This window comes from Physeter macrocephalus, chromosome 9, assembly GCF_002837175.3.
Source record: "Physeter macrocephalus isolate SW-GA chromosome 9, ASM283717v5, whole genome shotgun sequence".
NCBI classification, from domain to species: domain Eukaryota; kingdom Metazoa; phylum Chordata; class Mammalia; order Artiodactyla; family Physeteridae; genus Physeter; species Physeter macrocephalus.
The window spans coordinates 56,586,026-56,611,425 of NC_041222.1; the positions used below are offsets into that span (position 1 = coordinate 56,586,026).

The window sequence follows — 25,400 nt, forward strand, 5'->3', positions numbered from 1 at the left end:
TCAATAGTAATTGATTTGAATAGTAATCAAATTACTTCGAATAGTAATCTTTTATTTCCAAACAAGAAGCTTCTTAGCTACAAACTTTTTTCCAACTTGCAATAAGGGTTTTTTAAATATGTTGTACTGATGTATAACAGTAAGGATTTATACTTTTATTATGGCCTTACACTCGAGTATAACGGTGATCAAATTAACTAGACCTTTTTATATTACCAAACTTTCTATGACTACAAAGAAAGAAGGTCTGCAATTTAGCAAATTCATTATGAGGCTGATCAGATATGAAATTGGTGCTAATTCAAGTAAGCTGTCTCATATTTGCCATTTATACTAAAATTGTTAGACTGGATTATACAAAAATGTCTGTATTTTCTAAGCAATACCCAATACTCTGCTATATAATTCCCATATTCTTGGGGAGATGAAATTTAGGAAGTGTGGTTTCTTCATTGCCTATCATAATGAATGTGCACAGTGTGTTCAGGAAGTATAAGGAGGAAGGGAAACACCGCATTTTACTAAACTTCTGTGAAGTTAAGCCAGAGAGGAGGTCCTTGACACTTCTGAAAAAGTTCCAAATCACAAAAAGACATTTCTCAGCAGAGACTAAAGAGTTCGGTTTGCCAAAAACCCGCAAGTTCTTCAAGCCACCACACCATCGTCCAATAGAAAAGTTAAAGAATGAAGTTCCAATTGAAGTTCTGATTTTAAGATTTCCCCCATGCCAATAGTGAATGCATTAAATAAGCCAATCATCTCGAAGACAGTCTAGTTCCAGGCCTTGAAAAACACTCAAGATTGAGTTAAGAGATAAAGGGAAACCTTAAAGTTCTGATCAGCTGGCATGAGCTGATTATTACGACTAATTAGAGGACTTTTTTAACGGAAAATAATCAATTGTTTTAAAGAAATCTTTTTTGAAATATTCTTCAAGATTATGTGATTTTATTTTTCAGATTCAAATGAGATATCACATTTAGAATGGTAGTGGAATTCCTGTGTCAGAAAAACTACTATTTCAAGGCAGTTAGCAACCAGTAATGATCAGTAATAACCATTATAAAAAGGAGCACAGTGATGTATAGTTACTAATAACAACTGCATGTATACCAAGTTAATGGTTATAAAAGCTTATGCTTTTAATATTCAGATTTGCCAAAATGAATGTATTACTCTTACCAGTGGAGTACAGGGTTAATTTTAATATTTCCCTTCTTAATTTAAGAAGTCAGTGTCCTTGTGTGTTAGGAATAATTATATTGAAAGCTCTGCTTTAGTGTCATTGTGTGGAAAGATTATTTATAAGATAGTCAAAATTATTCAACAATTTTAAATTTGTTATCTCTAATTTATGTAGGCTATATTAAAGTTCTTTTCTAAGAAAAAAATAGCACTCAACAATGCACATCAATACTTTTCATAACCTAAAAGGATAAATCTTTATAAAGCAGTCACCAATAAACTGAAGAATGTACCTGGTGACAATATTTATTCTTAAGGGGTCATGTATATTAAAAGCTATGGGGAATGTTTAAAAGAACTCTCTCAGACTAAAACCATTGCCTTTCTAATTTTGAATTTCTCCTAGCTAATATAAAATGATTGATTACCTTTATTTCATGTACCCCTTGATTTTTCTTTCCATTCATCACTGAGTACTTTAAACCAAATGCATTTAAAACCTGCTGCTAGAAGAGTGGTCTCTTTTAAATCTTTGGAAAGTAATGAAAGGACACAGTAAATCAATCTCATTTCTGCTGTACGAAAGAATAACCTTTACTCTACTGAAGTCATTTAAACTGTTTCTGTCCCTCTGTTCCTGGACAGTAAACATAAAACTTCACCTCTAGGATTCTGTTAAAATTTGAAAGGATTAAAGTAATTGAAAGCTTTTAACTAGAGCCTTAGTTTAGTAATATACGTGTATAGTATGATACCCATAGACACTCATTTTCTGCATGCCTCAAACTGTAGCTTATTATGAATTGGCATATAGGGCTTCTTCAATTCAAAAAGTAGCACTAATTTTTGCATTATACAGAGGACAAATTATCTGTATGGCACTTAAAACTGAACATTATATTTTTCATTATGAAGCTTATATAATTTTTCTTTCAAAGATCAATACACATTATATATTCCAGAAATATACACCATATTTGACCCATCTAATCATATTTATATTGTAAAAGGTCTTCACTTGACATTGTCTACTTAAATAACAAGTGGTGGCCTTTGATGAAAAAAGTTTGTAGTTCTAGAACTCATATATATATATGTATTTTTTTCAATTAAAATGTGCTCAGAACTCTATCTACGTTAAGACTAGTATTTTCCTGATGCTCGTTAAGTTTTCTTGATTTATCCTTGGACATGTGAAAGGAGAAATAACTTTTATATAATCAATTTTTGTGATCATAATTACATGAGGCTCTAATGACAGTCATAAGTTATAAATTAAAAAATTAAAGCTGCCTTAGGTTAGGACAGGAGGATGGGAAGATTGCTTCTAAATACATGAAAGTGGTTATAATATTCTAAATATGTTTGGGCTAAAGGTTTAAATAACAGAGGCACGATTCTATGAATTAAAAGTTAACTGAAAACTAGAGACATGTCATTAAGAATGCAAGTCTCATGACAAGAATATTTCTGAAAATATGTGAAATGATTTGTAAGAGAATAAGTTTCTAAACCTATGAATCCTGCATACGTTTTTAAAAAACACAAGGAACATATACATTTGTCAAATAGAACCATATTACAGTAATTATAGCACATTTCATATTATAGCAATTTTAGAGGTGAAAAAAAGCAACATTTCAGAAAATTATGTTGAAAAGCCAATGGCTGGCAAAACCACTAATTATTATTTGGTATTTTCATAACTGTGTACAGATGTTTTTAGTTAGCGCTCACTCTTTTGTTTTGTTTTGTTTTGCTTTTTTTTTAAACCTGGCAAAACATCAAGTATCTTGAATAAGCTATCATCTTTACGATTTTCTCTGAACTCTGCATGTGGTGACCTTTAATATAAGCAGTCTGCCACCTTGGCCTGCAACTGGGCAGGACTTGAAAGTTCCACATGAGGCACAGATAGGCATGATAAGCATAAACTAGGTGGACAAGTCTAGAACAAAAGAAGCTGGCATGAGTACCTGCGCAGGCTTGCTATATCTGTAAAAACTCAGTTGCACATACAACTTATATTATAAATGAAGAGCAAGCTCATTAATACCAGCTCTTTCTGATTCATTATAGACATTTTTCCCCTATGCAATATTTTGCACACTGTTAATTTCAAACTGCTCTGCTATCAAAACTTGAGAGCAGCAAACATATGCATCATAAAATATATTTAAATTTGGAAGTGTTTAGAATGATTTCTGTCATCCCGTAACTAGAATCGTGGGATTTCTGTATTTGTATGGTCCACGCTTTTGACTATGGCTAATTTGTTTATAAGCTACCATTAATCCTGGCTGTATATTTTCACAGTTTGGGTAAACACTTCATTTGCATTAAATTTACAGCATTAATGAGATGTGAAATTTAAAATGCTACTTGAAACATAAATGATGTAAGAAAGCAGAACCAAAAAAAAGTGTTTTATCACATCTGAAATCAGTAAACCAATTTAAACCTATTAAAATAGGAAGGATGCGTCGCCTGAGATTTTAGCTTCAAAACTCATCTTCTAGGACTAAAATACCAAAATGAGGAGTAAAACATCTGGAAAATATGAAAGAGCTCAAAAAAACACAAATTGTGAATTGTGCAGTGCTCCTACTTTAATTGGCTTTTAAATCAATTGACAATTTTTGCCTTTGGAAGGTATAGGCTGGTAAGCTCTCAATAGCCAGAAAGACAGAAAAATACTTTGGCTGAAACACTGTTTATTCATGGATGTTATGAAATATGCTACAGAGAAGGAAAAGGTCTTGAGCCAATTTGAGACACCCTGTTTAGAGAGGTGAAAAACAATGGATAAATGAGAAGATACTTTGGAAAATGAAATGATCAATCTCTTTCTCAGAAGCCCCGTGAGCCCCATTCTGAGTCAAGATCTGAGAGGCAGCATGGAGAAAAAGCACCAATGCAAAAGCGTGGCTACACCATCACACCTGGGTGAAACTTGCCCACCTGTTGCTGATGTAGGAAGGATGGGTCTCTTGGGCTTAGTCCCACATATCGATTGGCTTGAGATGTGCCTGAGGCTGTGTAGGCTGATTAAGGAAGAACAAAAACAAAGATAAAAATTGCGAACTATCAAATGAACACCCTGTCCACGCAAAAGAAACCCAGAGAAGTGGGACTTGCAACCAAAAAAAACGAAACAAAACACAATGTCTTTATTTCTCTTCTCTTTCGTGTGAGTGAATACCACTGATATAAATGACAGTTGACCTCAAGTCGACTGGTTTATCCCCCTCCCCAAAAATCTATCCAGTAACCATATCCCATCCTTTGGTGTGGGCATCTCACACATGCTCTGGTTACAGTCTTGCAGGAGTACCAAGGACTGGCTAAATAGAAGGGTCCCTTTCCTAGATGTACCTTTTTACAAGATACTGGTTGCCTAATAATGGGATAATCAATGATGGTCTGTGATTCTAAACGGTAAAAGCAGACTGAAAGTCTGTCAGGAAAAAGTGAAAGCTTAAAGTGATGGGATTTAAGCAGATGTGCTTGATGATATAGGATGAAAAATGTCTTACTGAAAAGTCTTACTAAAAAGAATATCTAATATTATTAACATAAAGGAGAAGGCTATTTTATTATATCGTATAGAATGAATTAGCTCAGTATTTTATTTAATGTGAAAATGCCCTTAAGTTTGATAGAAATGTTTCTGAAAAAAATCATTTCTTTTCCAGAAGCACAAAAAGTCAATTTTTTGTGATTGGTCCAGAGAGGGAGTTGACATATGGTGAATACTCCTTAAATTATTACGGTCTCACCTTGCAAGTACTTTTTGTACAGGTACTTTTTGGTGCAGAGCAAATTTTTCAAAGAAAACATCTCCCTAGTCCTAAAGATGTTTGTTCCTTTTCACAAAGGAAAGGACTAATGTATCTTCCCAGCACTAAGCAATCCCATTGTTCCATGTCAGAATAAACAGAAAAACTACATTTTCATCATTTATGTTACATCTATAGGTCTGAAGAAAGCTATAATATTTGGTTTAAAACCATCAGATTAATGAGGAATCCAGACATTAATTCTTAAAAGGCGTTTTTAAAACGAATTCATTAATTCTGCCATGTTCATTTGGCCCACTGAGGCTTTTTTAGGTCAACTTTTTCAAACAGTGAATATGCTCACCGTTCACCTTTTAGTTATTCCTGAATGAAGGGCTCACGCAAGAGCAGCCCTAAGCAGCCAGTGACCCCTATTCAATCTCCAGACCTCTGGAATTCAACACACACCAGTGAAGAAGAGCCTCACCCTTAGAGAGTGGGCACCAAGTCTGTGCTGTTCTTTCTTTTCAACCACAAGAAAGAGGTTTCCTTGGCCTCTGTGTTTTCCTTAATTTTTCTGATTTATGAATTCAATGGCTAATTTCTCATCAGTGGTGCCTGGGGAGGTGCAGCAACAACTTTGTTTATAGGAAAGAAAAACGACTCACTATATCACTTTTGTGCAGGAGTGGGAAATGGACTGATGCAGCCATCTTTATACAACCACAACATTCCTTTGAATATTTTATGATTTTATAAGTCAAATAAGATCTCTTTTTGATCAACCTGTATGTGAGTATAAGAACAATTCATTAACAAACAGGCTGACAGTACTCCCATAGGTGAGCTGTGATCGTTTCGGTCTGATCTTCCCTTGAATGTAATCTATTAATGTCAGTATAAGAGTAGGTACCAGAAGTTTCTGGAACTTTCAACTACGTAAAAATCTTTGTTTTCTATTTGCTTTTATTTAAATTGTTGACTTTGTTTGCTCAAAGATGCCCAAGGCATCCACTTTTAAAATTTGGATGTAGTATTTTAGTGACTGTAATGTACATAGCTAACCTGTAGCACAAAGGATTCTTAGTCTTCCTCGACTGGGTCTCATCCATCTGTGCATTCAGTGAAGTGTTCACTAGTGTAGGACCCTCTATCAACAAACCAGCTACTGAGAATTAATGATTACTGATGGGAATTACAAGCTTGTATGGTTTTATTATTTGATGGGGCCTCATGAATTTTGAGAACACTCCAAGTATTGTCCGTTTTTCTTGTAGGGTTCCTTCCTAGTCTTTCAGAGGCCACAAAAAAAGAGCACTTTCCAATAGCCAAGAAAGAAAGAACCAGTGGTACTTCTAAATCTCTGTAATTTCACACAGGAATTTCCAGAGCATAGGGATTTTCTTGTTCTAAAAATGAAAATAGAAGCTCTGGATTTAAGATATAAGTATAATTGACGAGAAGCATGCTAATTCCTCCTGATTGGAATTTTATCATTCCACTTTACCAATCTGTGCACACCAGCTCCAGTTCTAAAAAGCTGGCAGTTTGGATGAAGCCAATTGAAAAACTGTATAATAACTCTTGTGTACTTATGAGTACTCTATACAAAGAAGCAAAGGAATCATTTGGGTTATTGGTATGTGTTATGTAAATTCACTGGCTAAATCTCTGACATTTAAAATGTTATGGCCATGATAAAAATCGTAATACCTGATGCACCATAATAGGCTAAATAATCAAAAAAATTTTTTTAAAGTTGCAGACAATGAAAGTGCAGGTAGCTTACATGTGCCTAATACTAAGCTCTGAAATGTTTTCTCCACCCAACATTGTGTGACTGTTTCTCACAATGACATAACCTGCAGTGATGTAAACATGCAATTATCTTACAGAGGTACTGATTCAGCCTGCCTTGTGAAGGGGCTTAATTTCTATAGGATGCTCCAATAACTAACAATTACCTAATCTCTCTCCGGGTGATATAAAAACCTTGTACACTGTTATGTTATTCAGTGCATTTTCAATGTATACCTTGAACAAGCAGGCATGACTTATTATTTATGTTATAGCTATTTACTCAAACAAATAAGCTTCTCCCTTTTCAAATAGGATGCACTGAGTGAAATTTGATAAGAGAGAGCTTCTGAGAGCCAGGCCACATTCATGCCTGCTAGTTCCACATAAATGAGAAATCTCCATCGGGTCGGGTAGCTGGAAAAGTTGCCGTGTTTTCCACCTTGGATCAGATATCCAACGGCGCCTTTGATGGACATTTCTCATTTCCTACAGAAATACTTACTGGTTGCTGTAGGTGAAGCTGCCTCACCTTCAGTGGATGTAGTGATGGGTTTAGTATCTGTCATGGTCAGGGTCACAGGTCGCACTGCACTGGGATGGGGAGAGGGTGCCAAGACAGGAGTGAAATGGCCAGGCACTTTCCCTACTACTTGACCACTGCTGTTAGGCTACAAAACAAAAACAGAATGCCGGGTGAAACACTCCAAAAGGCAGTCGTCTCGTCCAACAACTCCACTCAGCACAGTCAGCTGAGTGGACCCCGCGTGCTGTGTGCAACCGCCACACAAGCTCTCTCAGATCTGAGTCAGAGAGGCTCGTCGGTGGTTAGTAGTCATAAGAAGCAGCAGCATTTAAAAGAAAGTCTTCAGCTTCAAAGCACTTTATATAGGTTTAGTCATCTTTACAACACCCCGAGGGCCAGGTAGAACTGATCCTTCCACTGAGTTGGACAGAAAACTCAAGCGGAGACTTCAATGCTGAGCCCGAGGCTAAAATAGAAGTCCTTACTGAGCTAGCGAGAATTAGAATCAGACCTTCTTATCTGCTCTTCATGGTCACTTTTGGCTTTCAGAACACAAAATTTACCTAAATGATGATATCACTGAGACAAGGAAGACAAGAATTTCTAGGAGACCAAAGGCATCAAACTCAACAATTACCATCATTTATAGTCAAGGCCTATTCTTTGGCATACAAAAATACTAGCCCTTGCTCACACACAGGTGCACTCAGAAACACACATCAGGCAATTTTGATTCTAGAATATCCACTCGACTTGTGACGATTTCCTAATATAAGCAGGTAGAATGATATTTTAAACATTTAAAATTCCAGGGTCCACACAATGATATAAAAAGCTGAACTAGGTCCAACCCTACACCTACAAATAAAAGATTTCCAACGTAAATTAAAATGTGCTGAAGTGAAGCAGAGGGCAATCAAATATACTCTGCTGTTTGAGTTACTCTTCCATTGCTGCGCATGGAGAGTTACACAAAACATTGATTGTTGACATTTGTGAGAATTAAAGAGAAAATCCGCTAGGCAGTGATAGTAAAGATATTATTATCTGAGTTTTAGCCCCAGTACAAAAATAGTGTCCATAGTGGGAGACAAAATTCTAAGAGTATACTGTTTGAAGAAACACTGGAATGTATTTTTCTAGACAGAGAATGCTATTTTTAATTATGCGCATGTTGGAATTCACCAGTACATAACGTACATAACAATTTGCTATGAGGGTGTTCTCCACAAATATTTAGTCTTTATAATCTGTACCACTTTTAAAGTAAAAAAAGCAATAAAACAGAATATTTACCTAAATGCCTGCACATAAATTACAAGTAGACATTTCTTTAAAGAAAAAGATAAACAGCTAGTAACACTTAACTATTAGAACTTAGAGACATGAAGTAAGTCTTAGTTGGGTGCCTCAGAGGCCACATTATTTATTCTATAAAGAAAATGAACTTTTGAATATCCTGAATATTCATCATGAGTAAATTAAGTATTTAAGTCAGGAAAACTGACCAGATTTTTTCTCCCTATGGAGAGAGTTATATCTTAGACTAATTTTATTTAAAATATTCCATTAAATAGCATGACTGTCTCACTCTAATCGGTGTAGCAGCAATGCAATTAATCTCCAAACTGCTGTGGGGAGGACAAAGCATCTCAGTTGCTCGACTTAACAGTCAAAATCAGTGCAGCCCTGGAGGATACTGGAAAGGAACAGTTGACAACAGGTCAACAAGTACTCTCATTTTTTCCCGATTTTTAGAGCTAAAAAGGTGAATACCAAGAGCCCTATTTTGAAGTGCGAATTACCTGGTTTTGAGTTGAAGTTAAACATCAAAGCAGATATAATGTTCCTGCAAAAACAACTCTGCAGTTTATAATAAAGACCCACTTTTCCTTTCAAAGGGAAAAAGCAATTTGTTTCTAAAGAAGAACATCAACTCTTGGTTATGCAACCACTGCGAAAGACTGCTTTATATATCTCCCCCAAGAAAAAAAGAGTGATCATGTTTTATCATTGGTGGTACATTCGATGGTAAAAAGCCTTTCTGTATATTGTGTTCACCAAAACAGTTTGACAGTACCTACCTGAGAGCGTGAAAGAGAAAAATAACAATATTGTCAAGAAAATGCTGCCACCAAATATATTACCTTGCCCACCCTGCAAGCTTTGTCTACTGGAATTGAATCGACATAAACCAACAAACAGATGTTTCTCTCATTTAAAAAAAGTGAAAGTGACAAAGAAAGAATTCCCAAGCCAATAAAGACAACTTTCCTGAAACTCAGGGTCAGAAGAATGGAAGGGTTATTTCTTTTCAGTTTTCTGTTGGTTCAAACAGATGAAGCTACACTCTAAAGCTTCTCTTTTAAGGTTGTTAATAGATGAACTTTCATATTGTAGATATGAAAAGAGAGACATCTTATCTGAAGATGAACAGCATTAGGAAAGGATTATCCTACTTATAGTACATTGCTCCTTTTATACAAAATCCTGAGAGGGAATTTTTTTTTTTAATTGAGATGAGAGTAAGATGGATGCTTCTCAGAAGCTGGGTCTTCACCTTGAAAATATGAAGAAAAACTGAGAACAATATAGGCAGATTATCACCTAACATGCCCTCTTAACTTATAAAGAAATTGAAATATATGTAAAACAAGCACTGAATAATTAAAGAAATGCAGAACACTAAGGCCCTGATTTTAATTTGCATAATTTTTCCCCTAACAGCGCCTAATTAAGACATCAGTTAAAAAAAAAAAAATCCAATGGAACTCTAAGATTTTCCACACTGAATTAACGTTAAGGACTTTTAATGGATGTCTTAATTAGACTTTGTTATTCATGGAAATTCTACACAAATTAAAATCAGACCTTGTGTGCACTGTTCCCAGCTGAGTCTAGCAAAATGCTCTATGGAACTGAGACTTTTGAATCCATGCTCTGACAGCAAATTTTACTTCTAAATTGATATACCAAGATCCTACTGTTTTACTTAGAAATTATTATTACAGTCATTAAAAGTGCTACACCATTTGAACATTTTCTTCTAAAATACAAATCATTTAACTTTAAATTCAAAATTCAAGAACAGTATACTTAGTTTAGCATTACTAGTCAATGGAGCTAAAAGTACAGGTAACTTAATTTTAAGTAACCCAAATAGTGCTGGATATGTTGTTACTCACAAAAAAAAAAAAAAAAAAAAAAAAAACCCAGAAGGGACCATTTTGCTCCATGTTAACAATTAAATTAAGACCAAAGGGATTTTTTTTTCAGATCTTTCTTTGTTAATTCTAAATTAATATGCACATACTGTTTACTGGCATTTTAGTAAATGAACAGCACTAATGACAGAACACTTATGAAAATCCCACAGAGAGTTAAAAAATGTGATAAGAAGTGGACAGGAGTCTTGGAGGTAAAATAGCAGAGCCAAATACCAGACCATAAGATCAAAATTACATTACAGATTTTTGATATTATGATGATTGATAGACCCAGCTTTGGCAGACTGTCTACTTAATTGTGGAAAATCCTCTTATACCAAATCCCCATGAAGTGACCTCTCCATAGGAGAAACCACATGTTTAGGGAATGAGGAAGGCACATGAGTCACTACACTTATACAAAGAATCCTTAAAGCCACTGCACAGTGTTTACCATTATAAAAATTAAAAAAAAAAAAAGACTTCTGGTAATGTCACTCATTATGAAACATAGTCATGTCTGAGCAAAGAATATTCAAGTAGTCATCAAACACTGAAAATGTTTACATTACCAAAGCTTATTTTAATACCTAATAGTTGGTCTATAAATACAACTGTAAGGTCTTTTGTGTGTGTTTATTTTAGCTCATACTTCGCTTCTGCCTGAAATAAGCACTTTGTCTCTGTGTCAAACCAAGTATTTCAGAGGTGTGAACTCCAGCTCAGAACATTTTTGTCAGTGGACCTTCTAAATTAACTTTCTCTTCACTCAATGAAAATCCCCAAACATCAAACCAAGAACATCTTCACAAATGTGCCCCTTCCTTTGGGGCAACACACTTCCTACCTGTCATTCAGCCACCTTTCAATAAAAACTTAGTGAGTCACCAAGAAACTTCCTGAAGATGGATTTCAAAAGCTTGCTGTTCTGCCAGACACACTGTCTAAGTAAGCTTCAGGGCTTACCGTTAGACCTGTGCTTTAATTATATGTTCTCTCTCATTTTTACCTGGCTGGTTTGCGGACTGGATGGGTCATAAGAAGGTACATAGTTCTTCAGAGTATCCTGAGGATTCAGGTGGGGAGGATATCTGATTGTTGGATGAGAGAAGTAGCTTGATGGGGCTGGAGGGAGAATAGCTTGTGTTGGAAATGGCAACGGTGAGGGTGGAGGTGGAGTCCGAGTTGAGATGACTGCAGGAGACAGGAAAGGAAAGAGGACTCATTAGCTGTTGGCCATACTGCTCCGTCCCAATCCTACAGAATCCTGGGAAACTATACAACCGAAGGCTCTTCATTTCCTCCCTCTGATTTAACCAAACTCTCTTAAAATAAGCTAGTCTTTTACTATTATCCTCCATGCCAGGACTGCTAAGCCCACACAGATATCACCTCCAGTCTAGGGAACGAACAATCAATCTTGCTTTCTAGATCTATGAATGGTTTTAAAAAAAGAAGGTTCTCTTTTACAGGTTAAGCCAATAATTCATAAAATATTTCTTTAAGCAAAGTTATTTCTCATCAGAACACATTCTTTGATTAAAAAGTCTTTGTCTCCTAAGTACAGACCAAGTCACAGCATTAAGTAAAGGGCAGGGGACCCACACAGTTTCTACCAAAATTCAAAACAGAAGTGTACTCCAATTTTAAGTAAATATTTTGCATTATTTAGAAGGGAAGCCAATAATTAGTAATGTCCTGAATAATTACCTGATCACTGTATAAATGCTTTGGAATATATGAACATAAACCTGGGAACTCTTTTTTTTAATGAAAAGGTTCCTTTTAAAACCAAAAGAGTTCTATTTTCTTCCTACTCTAACTTTTACTACATGTAGCTCAAAAGACATTATTGAGATAAGACCAAGAACAAAACCCTCAGAAATGGAAATTTAAACTTTCATATAGGCATATGAACTTACCCATAAATCACATATTTTATAAAGAGAAATAATGTACATAATGTTTAATTTTACTGTAATTTTTCAAAATTAGTGTGATCATAATTTATTATTTAGTTTTTAAAATATAATGCTTAAGTTTAAAAATGGAGAAAGGATACAATTGCACAATCATTATCTCCATGATGTTTAATTTGTACTTTACGTAAGTACAATTTAAGAGTATCAACCAGTATATATAGAAGTGAAGATTAACTGTCTATTTCTATTTACCATTTTGATCCAGATCATAGGAAATTTATATGATAAATGTTTAGTGTTTTATGAGACAATGTAGCAAACAATATGAAAAATAAATTCCTTCCATGACCTATAAATGAAAATCATCTGGAATGACTTATCTCCAGCTTTGTAATTACGTACAAAAAAAATTAACCTTAAGGGATATTCCTTATCTTCCCCAAAGAAAGCTTTTTCAGAAGATACAAGAAATTTAAAATGTACATCATAGAAGAATCATAAACTCAGTTTTATGGTCACAACTCTGCTCCCTGAATGTCCAGGGAACTCAGAATCCTCTGGATTGTTGCTACAGTACAGATTCCTGGGCCTAACCACAGACCTACTAGATGAGGACCTCCAGGGGTGAGGCACCAGAAAGTGCATTTTAAACAAGTGCCCCACGTAATCTTTGCACACACTGAAGTTTGAGTATCCTCCATCAAAGGGATGCATTTCAGAGAACAATTGCATGTTTCTTAAAACAAAACTCCTTGTTGAAATACTACTTTATTTAAGAAGTATACACACTTGAATGTATAATTTAAGAAAATGCCAACGCCTAAATTAAATTGCACATCTTTTGACTTAGTGTTGAAGTGCTCTTAATCTCACCTCAATTTAACCACCGTCTTTACTTATACCTGTACACAAAACCTTGGAGGATATATACATAGCTCCATCATGGGTCCTCTGGGCTTTAAGATCATTTGGCATCAGTAGTTTTGGAAGAGATATCTTTTGATCCGAACTGGTACATAGCAAATCAAAGCTCAAATCTCTGGGCTCCCACGTACTTATGCTCAAATAAGCTCTGGCTGGCCTGATACAAACTAGATAGAATGTAGAATTCCCAATGAAAGTAAAAATGGCTACTTTATCAATAAAAGTCATTCTAGTCCTTTAAAGAAAGAAAAGCAAACTACAAGGCAAAAAATGTTTCCCTTCTTTATGAAAGAATTCATACATACATGCATGCATACATGTACATTTATGTATTCCTTGCCTAGATATTACAAAGTCTTCCTAATTGCCTTCTTTCCTCCAGTCTTGCTCCTTCCAATATATCCTGCATAGTCTCAAATTAATAATTTAAAAAAATATATCATTTAAATCATGGAACTTCTCTGCTAAGAATCTTTCAATGGCTCCCTACTGCTTCAATAATAAAATCCCAACAACTTCACAGGTTTGTACAGACCTCAAGTGCTTTAAGACCCAGTCTTGCTCCACTTCTTTGGCCTCATCTCTGGCCACTCTCTCCTATTCAGGGCACATTTCAACATTTGCGGATCCTTCAACATATGGCAGTTCCTTGCTGCCATGACCTCTCCTGCATTGATACACGCTATCCGCTCTGCCTGAAATGACCGTCCCCCTGGCTTGTTCCTTCTTGTGGTGAACTTACTCTTCAAACTTCAGTTGAGAACACACCTCTTCCAGGCATCTAATCCTCCTCCAAGAATGTAATCCTGTTCATATTCGATGCCTGGCTGATGATATGGTCCCTCTCTCTCCCCACTATGCCATGAGCTCTTTAAGGAGAGAAACTGTTTCTCATGATAGGGTGTCTGCCACAGGCCCTAATATATTACATATTGAACATATATATGGTAAAGGACAAAGGTGGAAGGCTTATCTAGATCTCTCATGGTTTATCATGTAAAAATGTACTGCTGAATTTTTTCCAAATATTAGAAATATGAACACTTTAATCAGATATCAAAATAAATGGGTGATTTGACTTCTAAGTTAATTTTGCCCAAATACTCAAAGTTACAAATGTATGAAATAGTTACTGATTTTTTCATCTATCTTAGCAGTACAATAAATAAATGTAAAAAATTTTATATACCACAGCTGACTTGTATATTCTTCTCTTAATTTTATAATTGTCTTAATGATAGCATTGAAGGCCATGCATTTTTAAGTATAGGGACAATACATATCAATATATATTTATAGACCAAAGCTAAGAACTTTATTATAAACAGATGTTATATCCCTTGAATAAAGGTTTAAAATCTAGATTCAGTTTTTTTGAAGAATAAAGAGTTGTCTCACCATAAATTTAAAGCAATAAGAGTATCACTATAAACGTATTTTTTTTAATATAATAAACTTTCTCCACCTAAAATTCAGACTACTCCTCTCTAGGGTTTAAGAGCAATAGGTAAAAAGTATGGAGTATTGCTTATGAATTATATCGCATTTTTAATTTTGAAAGAGGATTTAACATTAATTATTCCTCAAAGTATAAATGTGAAATATTGGATTCTTTTTCCTATTTAAATTATGATATTAAACATAATATCAAGTGTACTAGCCCACAGGAAGGATTTATGTATATGAAATAATTGTCAAAGAAAAGTACTTCTTTTATTTTTCTGATTAATTTTACTCCCAAATAAGTAGTTAAAATATTGATTTCTGTAGAGAAAATAGTATCTATGGAAATAGTGTCTATATATCAATGCTGCTGGAAATACTCTAACTCAGCAGCATACTTGAAACTCCATCTTTTTCTTAGTAAAATATATAAAATTAGGACCAACCTGGAAGCTACTGTTAAGATAACTATATATTTTCTTATTTTTTGTGATTGTAATCTTTCCAATACAGGCAATTTAAAAATACATTATGTAGATGCTATTTAATTGTATGGCTTTAAAATCTTTCCTCATTGGATCAGGTTACAACCCTCCCTCTTTGGTTGAGAAAATAGGTCACCTTAGCTATAAGGATAGAGTCTTGATCCATCCTTGAGGGTTTAGGGTCTGCAAACAAGAGGGAGGTTTCTATTCTATGCTTTAAACTCCTTACCACTGTGTGCAACTCCAGGTATTCCGGGATGGTGGTGCTGGGGGAAAGTGCTCAATCTTGGGGAGGAATCTTGTGGAGATGTAGAGCTGAACAATGGCTTTTCAGGCTTCTTCATAGTAGTCGGAGAAGACATATCTGCAAAGAAAGAGAGGAAAGCCCAAGCTTTACAACTTTCTTAAGCTGCAAGGTTCACATCAACCTAGTAAAAGATCTCATTTTCCAACATTTTATGATTTTTGTACTTTTTGCTCTTTTACAAAATACATACTGAGGGTCAAAGACCCAGCTACGTTGGAGCTTTGAAATATCTATCAGAAACAATCTCCACTGAAGCTAACCCAAGGCTTCATTAACAATATCATCGGAATTATTCTGATCACTAAGTAAATTTTGAACTTCTGAACAACTAAGCATCACGTTTCCCTCAGTCCCCTGGTTCACATCAAGGTCTTTTCTAACCTCAGCATTTCATTCTTAAATGTATACAATTCAGGGGTTTGTCTTTTGACCGACTGAAAAAATAGAGAAAACCTGGTGCAAATGTGAAAAACAACCCTTGAGTATGCTGGTAAGTATAATCTATCACTGATTTAACATCTTTTATGGAAAACTCATTACTTGTTTAGCAAAAAAGACATTTCTTAATTTGTTCATTCTGCAAATATTTATTGGGTTCCTCTATTTGCCAGGCAAACGGAGGATGTTACAAAAAATAAAAAAGTAATTGCTGCTGTAGGGATAGTCACAGTCAGCAAAGAGAAAAATGGTAAGAAGAAAATGGTTGTCAACAGTTGAGAAGGAGAAAGTGTGTTGAGAGCAGAGGTGTTGTGGTGTTTGCTGCTACTTCTCCAGCCTCACTGCACAGGGGCAGTGATCACCTCAGCTTCCCCAGGTTAAGGATGGTGCCCCCAGTGACACCATGTTTAAAACATGGATGGGGGTGACATTCCCAGAAGGAGGAAATGTTCCAAAGGAGGGGGGCATAAAATATGTAAGTACTACACATAGTCTGTGGAGTGGTGAAGTACAAAGATGAGAGAGGGAGCGAACAGCTGGCAGGACCCACACAATGAGGGGTCTCAGATTTCATGTATAAATGTCTGAATGCTTACCCTGATAAGAAAACATTATTGATGGGCAAAATAGGATCATATTTGCTGTATAGAGCAATCCTTCCAGAAACTACATGGAGGATGAATTAGCTGAAATAAAGACAGTAATCCTGGATACCACTTAAGAAGATAAATTAATTATTACATTCATTCCACAGATATTTACTGAAGGTCTAGTGTAGGCCAGACACTCTGCTAGATACTGGGGACACAACTGTGACCTAGATTTGGCTTCAGCCTCTATAAAACTTGAAATCTAGACAGGGGATACAGACAAGTTAAAAAGGAATTATAAAAAGTGCTATGACAGGAGAAGTATTCAGAGCTTCGTTCATTCATTCATCCCACAAATATTTAATACTGCCAAAAGACAGATATGAGACTTGAAATAAGAGTAGAGATAGAGCTAATGCACTAATAGATATTTCAACAGAATTAACCCAGTTCAATAAATAACTAATTTAGAAAGTCATCATCTTGGATGACCATGAGACTATACCATACAGCTAGTTGGAATACGGAATTCAGGAGGGAACTCCAGTTGGTAAGGAGAGATGTGCCCTTTTTCCAACACCTAGAGTAATGCTGATTTTTACAGAGGTTTATAATGTATAGTAAAATGTTCCAAAAATCACATGAACCATGAAGTTTAGATTTCTATTATCAAAAACTTTAAATATATACACAGGTAGACAAAATAATAATGGATTCTTCTCTAGTACTCATCACTCAGCTTCTTCAATTATTCAATTATTTCATCTTTAGCCCATCTATACTCCCTCCCCCTGCATTACTTTGAAGCAAATCCCAGGCATCATATAATTTCACCTATAAATACTTCAGTTTAAGAAATATTTTCATATTTCTTCTCATAAAAGGAGAAAATTTTGTTAAAAGAAAAAAACCCCAAGACTTTATCACACATAAAATATATATATACAATTTGAATTTTTAATTAAGAACTTTTTTTGACATGAGAAAAAAACTTCATGGTGCTATTAATATAAGAAACTAGTTATCACTGTTTTACCATTTTAAAAATTACCTAAGCTCTGGTAAAGGCATCCAATAAAATTAAATATATGTTTTCAGCACACTGGCATGTAAAGAATACATATGCTACTGTAACTACAGTAGACATCATAGTCTACAAAAAAATGACAGGCGTACTTGTAGCCGTAAGCTACAATTTGTGACTAACTGGCTGTCACTAACCTATCAGAACTTTGATGAGTCAGTGTACCATTTCATTATATCTTTCTCAAAAAGAAAAAAAAAAAAAAGAAAGGAAAGAAACTTTTACTAACAAAACCACAGCGACTAATGCTGCTACATAAAAAAAAAAAAAAACTTTTTAAACCATTTAAAAAATAGGCAAAAGGAAGTTCATTTCAGCTAAGTTTCCTTAAAAATGCCAAAAATAATATTTGACTCCACTTAAGAGCTATGTGATTTTAAAAGGTAACACACAGGGCCTACCACGGTGGTGCAGTGGTTAAGAAATCCACCTGCCAGTGCAGGGCACACGGGTTCGAGCCCTGGTGCGGGAAGATCCCACATGCGGCGGAGCAACTAATCCAGTGTGCCACAACTACTGAAGCCCGTGCGCCTAGAGCCCATAGCAACAAGAGAAGCCACCGCAATGAGAAGCCCGCGCAACACAACTAGAGAAAGCCCATGAGCAGCAACAAATAAATAAATTTATTATTTTTTTTAAAAAGGTAATACACAAATATAGGTTTTGGCCTGCTGCAAGTTAATGACAGACATATAGATTGTTAGAGGTGGAAAGAACCTCTATAACATCCCTCACTTTACAGATGATGTAATAAGTTTCCATTCCAAATTTTTAATTTAAAATTAACTCTTAGGGCTTCCCTGGTGGCGCAGTGGTTGAGAGTCCGCCTGCCGATGCAGGGGACACGGGTTCGTGCCCCGGTCCGGGAAGATCCCATATGCCGCAGAGCAGCTGGGCCCGTGAGCCATGGCCGCTGGGCCTGTGCGTCCGGAGCCTATGCTCCGCAACGGGAGAGGCCACAACAGTGAGAGGCCCGTGTACAGAAAAAAAAAAAAAAGTAACTCTTAGAAAAAGAAACTGGTAAGTTTCTATTGACACTCTTATGCTTTACTTGTGTTTCAATATAAATTTTGAATTAAATTAACGTGGGTAAATGAGTTCCTAAAGACTCCACAGTATAAGTAATAAAGCATATACTATACATCATTTAAAAACAATTAAATATGACCAGAGTTTGGGAAGCAGAATGAGTGTCATTCTAGTTATGTCATTTCTGGAAAAGATCAACCAAGGCTATTGCAACTACAACAACTATTTCAGAATTTTCATTAAACCCAGGCGAATTCACATGAGCCTCTTTTCATAAAGGACATATAAATCAGGGGTGTTTGTACAGAGAAATTCAACAATATAGGTGATTATGTAATTTTTGAGAAGCGAAGCCTTTGCAGTTTCTTAGTCAAAATGATACACTTGGCTTTACTGGGTAATTATTACAGGTCCATTTATTTTCTAGCTCTCTTTAGGCATACACTGAATAATAATGGTACCTTCATGTTCAAAACACACAGGGGAATTATAGAGGCCAACACTGCAGAAACAAAATTAACTCTTCCAAGTTGTAAAAGGGACCATAAACTGCCTTCTTTTTAAACAATAAAATTAGCTTAAAGTAAGTAAAAATAAGAATGGGAAGGTCCACTGTCCATAGTGAAACAGTTTTTTAAAGAAACAGATAAAGAATGGAAGTATTAGTAAGTAGGCTTAACTGCCTTTGTTTTCCCATTAAATGAAATTAACCTTGGGCCCATTAATCAATAAAAATATACTGCTATACAGCCTGTACAAGGCACTAAGTACTTAAGGTGACACAAAATGAACCCCCTACCCCCTCACAAAGAAAAAAAAAACTCTCTGGCCTGAAGAGGGAATAAAAATAAAAGGTCAATTATCTGGGAGAAATAAGGGTAGAGTTTCTAGCTATTGCATTTTAAGCATGAATCAAGCTCGCATTGTTTTTATTTTAATTTTATTTTGAACGTCTGAAGTCCAATAGACCTCATGCCAAGCTGAAAAATGATATCGTTGCTATTTTTAATGCTCTAGTATGCTACAGAAAAAACATGTTTGAGGAGTGGATATATAGGAAAGATGTTTTTACGTGACCTTTCTGTGGAGAAAAACAAATGTCATGCTTTTCACAATCTAATGTCCTTCAAGCAGGAAGAATCATACATAAAAGGATTATGTTGAAAATAAGTTGAATAATAATAAAGCTGAATAATATATAAATATACAATAAGTTGAATAATAATACATACTATTAATGCATAAGTTGAGTAATACATGAAATAAAGAAGTTGAAGAGAGAAGCCAGATGATATGAAAAGGATTAGCTGGTATTTTTACTGGTGGGAAGGAGGCAGGAGCTGCTGGTGGTGGAGGAGAGGGAAGCAGAGGACAGTGAGGGCTTGAAACCAGGCAAAGAAATTTAAATGTGATTTGGAAAGCAGCACTATATAAATGAATTGACTGCCAAAGGGAAAACTTTCCAAAAGCTCTATTTTTTTCCATTCCCCAACTCGGCCCATTTGATTAAATGGTTAAATCAAGAATTTCCTGTCTCTTCTCTTTCTTAAACATTCCTCATCGTGGTTCATCATAAAAACAGTAGCTGGAATCATCTCCTTCAGATGATACCTTCCTCATTCTAACATCATGGTACCGCATTTTTACTTTAGTCTTTCCTTATCATTCTATTTTATTTAAACTTTAAGCTAATTTGTTTATGGTCTTCTGGAGGAGAAGGGGGGCCAGAAGGGATGTGCTTCTAACTCTGTGCCTTTCCTAGCACAGGATAGTCCCTTGGTCTAGAAAATTGTTTTTCTGCCCTCTTATTCCATTTATAGAACAATATTTTATCCACTGAACCAACTTGATTTACTTTCTCTTTAAGTAATCCCTCCTAAAGAATTTTGGTGGTCTAGATATCCTTAATGATCTTATGATTGTGTCTTATATTATTTGATTTTTTTTCATTATTATTTTGTACTTGTTATATCCATAGCATGCCTATATGTATGCTTAAAAAAGTTGACTAATGGTTTACCTCCTACAGAAGATGATTTTATCAAGGGCACAAAAAAAATATGGAGGACAAGATCATGCTACTCAGGAAAAGAATTTTTTAAAATCTAGGATTAAAAGAAGGTAGAAGAGGTGGAGCAGACACTGTGTCTAGGCAGTTTATTTTAGAATCTCTTGCATGTGAAAGAAGCTATCTGGGGGAATGATAACCAGTAGCGTAGGACGAGTGAAACAACCACAGTCAGTCTATCTTAAAATGTATGATGCATGAATAGATACCACCAGATGAGAAGGAACTGAATGTAAAGCAAAGAGAGAATACAAAATCAGTCACTGAGCTTCTACTAAGTGTGAGAAACTAAGGAAAGGCATCAAGTTCAAGATGTTAAACAAGACAACCTGCTCCCTGTCCTGGTGATGCTTACACTTCAGCAGAGAGGACAGACATTAAATACAAAAATTCATTAAATAATTGCAAGTGTGATAATACTGGATTATAGAAAGGATTCTTCTTAACGGCAAAAAATTAGAGAGGCTATCTTTTTAAAGGAGATTCACACTGATGGCGCTCGTCTTCAGTGTCTACACCCATGGATAGATTTATAATTGGACAATTAGCTATGGCTTCAGAAACCAATTGCGTAGTTAAATACACAATAGAAGACTACCATGTAAGAAAAAGTTCATGTAGGTTACTTATATAAGTCAGTTCATTTAGACTTAAACATGCCTTTAAATAAGTATTTTGCAAAAGCAAGTTATCACATAATTTTTACTAGCCATACTCTAAGTTTTTTTTAGCACTCTGACGTACATACATCCTAAGCCCTGATGTGTCATTCATTTCACCGCAACACTTCAAAGAGATAAAGGCTTAAGCAAATAAAGAGTTAGATCAACTCATCTCCCAACAACGTAATTTCATCTACAAAGGAAGAGCATTGCTGTGAAACACAGCGTATGTACTCGACTAGTCGGCAGCTTGCACAAATGGCGCTCCAGATGTATATCTGTTCAAGTCAGCCCAAGGCAACAATTTTGATCAATTCTAATGTGCTAAAACGCTGCAGGGAAAGTGTGCAGAAACGTGTTTACGTCAGCCCTTAATTAAACTGTTGTTCACTTCCAAAGAACCTTAGGAAACACTAATGAGACATGAGTTTTGGCAATTTCTTCATCAAAGCAAAGACCCCTTCCTCAGTCTGTAGCAACCTGTCATCCAAGTCGCTCCCGGGATAAATGTCACATGACACTCCAATCAGTTAGCCACCTGTTAGTAGAACTTCACTGAAGTCAACTAGTGATCTAGGGCAAGCTCCAACAGCTACCTCAACACCTGCCTGTCTGGGGCACCTGCTCCTTTTTCACATATAGGAGAGCAATATGTTAGCTTTTCCAATATGTTTCAGTGGATTAAGGTTACAAGTCGAATTTCTATCGCCTACGTAGAAAACACATCATTTTCTTTAAAAAAAAAAAAAATTCCTCTTCTTCTTCCCTACATGACACTTACAGTTTACAACTATTTGAAGTCAATTATGTAAGAGCACACAAGAATTCTTGAATTTCTATGAAGCTGTTCTTTTCAGCATAGCATAACACTAACTTAAAATATATTAACTGTGCCATTCCTATGATTTAGAAAAACATATTTCTATCTAGTTAACTAAGAAGCAAATTGCCTCAAAATCTTTTAAAATTCCAATCCTTTTACATCTTCCTAAGTTGTCTTTCTTATTTACAGGTCATATGTAAACAAATCTAAAAGAACCCTCTTGATACAAATCACCACTTGCCGACTTCTCTTATTTTCCAGTATTTAATGTTAAGGTATATTTTATTATGAGGCGCTTATAAAGCTACAATCATTGTTAAAAATGTCTTCCTTATTTTTTACATTATCAAGCTGCTGAGCAGATGTTACAGGATTCTTTTTTTGCAGAAGAAAACTCAAGGTGCAATGAAACTTTTGTCCTATGGTATGAGCATGATACAGATCAAAGAAGAAAAGTGCATATGTGGGAACATTTAGCTTAGGGAGTCCAGTGACTAAGATTTGACAAGGTTTTATTATATTGACAAGTCTTACTAACTTAATACTCCTCATAGTTTTCCAAGTTTCTTTATTTTTTACAGGTTTTAGACTTCTCTGGATTTTAAAGAGCTTTATAGATTTATAGAAACTCTGGAGATAGAAAAGCTCTTCAGAGACCAAACTCATTGGAAGAAGGCAAAGGTGGTTAACACGCCCGTTACTCCATTGAAACTCTGTCAAGCAACACAAAACAGACTGACAAGTGAACATTAGCTAAACTGGGGAATTTCTGCTTTCCATTAAAATGTCCGGGTGAAAGCTGCACGACAACAGGAAAAAGGAATGACCCATCTGTATAAAATAATAATGCTCTTTATAATACATGAGATAATAAATGAGAAGCTACTAAAGCTGGTGTGTGGGACGACTTCAGGAGCTGGAAATCTGATACTTTTACTTCAGGCCATAAATCCGGAGTCAGTCCTGAGACAGGGAAACAGCTTCGGCCCTGTGCCCGGAGGACAAGGAGAAGGCAGGGAGGATGACTCTGCCAACTAAGCACTGAAAGAGACCCAGGCTTCTCTTCCTCTATTTTTGTCTGGGGGTAAATTGTGTGCAGGAGAGGAAAGTTTAGAGGAGAGGCTATTTATAACTGTAAAAATGTTATGTAAAATACTGCAATTACCAAGCACAGAAGATCCCGGCCCAGAGCTTTGATGGATTTATTTCTACTGTTTCCCTGTGGGGAACCATACTGATCCTTACTTTCCTAAGTTTTACCTGTAGATAAAGGACCCATGCGGGGATACAGCCACTGTGGAGAACAGTATGGAGGTTCCTTAAAAAACTAAAAATAGAACTACCATACGACCCAGCAATCCCACTACTGGGCATATACCCTGAGAAAACCATAATTCAAAAAGAGTCATGTACCAAAATGTTCATTGCAGCTCTATTTACAATAGCCAGGACATGGAAGCAACCTAAGTGTCCATCAACAGATGAATGGATAAAGAAGATGTGGCACATATATACAATGGAATATTACTCAGCCATAAAAAAAAATGTTCTGATGAACCTACGGGCAGGACAGGAATAAAGACGCAGACGTAGAGAATGGACTTGAGGACACAGGGAGAGGGAAGGGTAAGCTGGGACAAAGTGCGAGTAAAATAGATAGCTAGTGGGAAGCAGCTGCACAGCACAGATAGATCAGCTTGATGCTTCGTGACCACCTAGAAGGGTGGGATAGGGAGGGTGGGAGGGAGATGCAAGAGGGAGGAGATATGGGGATATATGTATATGTATAGCTGATTCACTTTGTTATAAAGCAGAAACTAACACACCATTGTAAAGCAATTATACTCCAATAAAGATGTTAAAAAGAAAAAAAAAGGACCTATGTGGGGAAGTACCCTGAGGGAGTGAGTCTGTAGGACAAGAAAGGAGAGAGACCAAGTAGGTATCTTTACTTGAAAGCTTTGCATATTCCCTGAGGTACCCTCTCCATTTCCCCATTTCCTTCACAATAAAATGTGGCTCTCTCAGCTCCAGGCAAGAAAAGATGTACTGTGATGCCCAATGGTTTAAATGAAATATAAATGATAGAAAAGAGGTGCATGGGTAGAGTCACAAGGCCATAAATTCACTGTTCTTTAAATATATTTCAGAGGACACGCTTCAAAATTGCTTACAGAGCCATGTGCTGTGTCTAAGTAGTATGGCTATGACAGTGGAGTTAAACAAACCACTCAGGCACTGCTAGTGAGAATATAAATTGATAAGACCTTTCCAGATTTTGTGCCAATATTTATCAAAAGCCTGAGAAATGGACATAATATTTAACTCAGGAATTCTACAGTAGGAATGTATTTATTCCTTTAACAAAATTTCATTGAGCATCTATGTATTTGGTGATTTAGTGCCAGACAATATGCCAGGTACCGGGGACAATGAATAGAACTAGACAGGAACAAAATGATCAGATTTAAGTACAAAGATTTGTATGCAACGATGTTCACTGTATCTTTATTAACTATACAAAAAGTTGGAAACTATCTAAACATCCACAAGTAAAGCACACCTTCAAAACTGTATAGTATAGCCACAGGGTGGCATACTATGCAGCATTATAAAGTGGAAATTGAATGACATGGTAACATGCTATTATATTATAAATAAAAGACCAAAAAAAAAAAACAAACAGAAAAGACTTTACAAAATAGCATATATTGTATAAGCCCAATTTAGTGCAAAAATTTTAATTGACATAGAATACATAGGATACGCATAGAAAAAATATATAGAAAATAGACTGGCATATAATATATCCAAATATTAACATGAGTTATCTCCATGTGATAGAATTACAGGTGACCTTTATTTTCTTGTTTATATTTGACAATTTGTTTTTAAAATCCCCCACAAATAATGTTTCCTTTTATAATAAAAAATGGTAAAATACATATTTGGAGAAAAAAATACTGCCTGTAGGTCCATAGAATATTATAAATAGTTCCCAGTGATGGGTGGACAACACCGGATCTTGATACTGTTCCAGACATTACGCTTTAAGAAGGAAATGCCTCACTGGTCTTAGATATTGGATGCTACAAAAATGTAAAATGAAACGCTTTAATGTAACGTTTGCAA

At 35.6% G+C, this 25,400-nt stretch overlaps 1 protein-coding gene across 5 annotated transcripts in view; it reads right to left on the bottom strand.

Annotated features, from left to right (window-relative positions):
* NFIB (nuclear factor I B) overlaps positions 1–25,400 on the bottom strand; it is a 236,600-nt gene that overhangs the window by 26,296 nt on the left and 184,904 nt on the right. For 3 of the 5 annotated variants that reach the window (XM_024126835.3, XM_024126837.3, XM_028494004.2), the window contains exons 7-10: positions 15,497–15,631; positions 11,503–11,687; positions 7,267–7,432; positions 4,147–4,229 (exon numbers count right to left, since the gene is read on the bottom strand). In XM_024126835.3, coding sequence (XP_023982603.1) covers positions 4,147–4,229; positions 7,267–7,432; positions 11,503–11,687; positions 15,497–15,631 — 569 coding nt within the window. The remainder of the gene's footprint in view (positions 1–4,146; positions 4,230–7,266; positions 7,433–11,502; positions 11,688–15,496; positions 15,632–25,400) is intronic. The other 2 variants (XM_024126836.3, XM_024126838.3) reach the window with 2 other exon arrangements.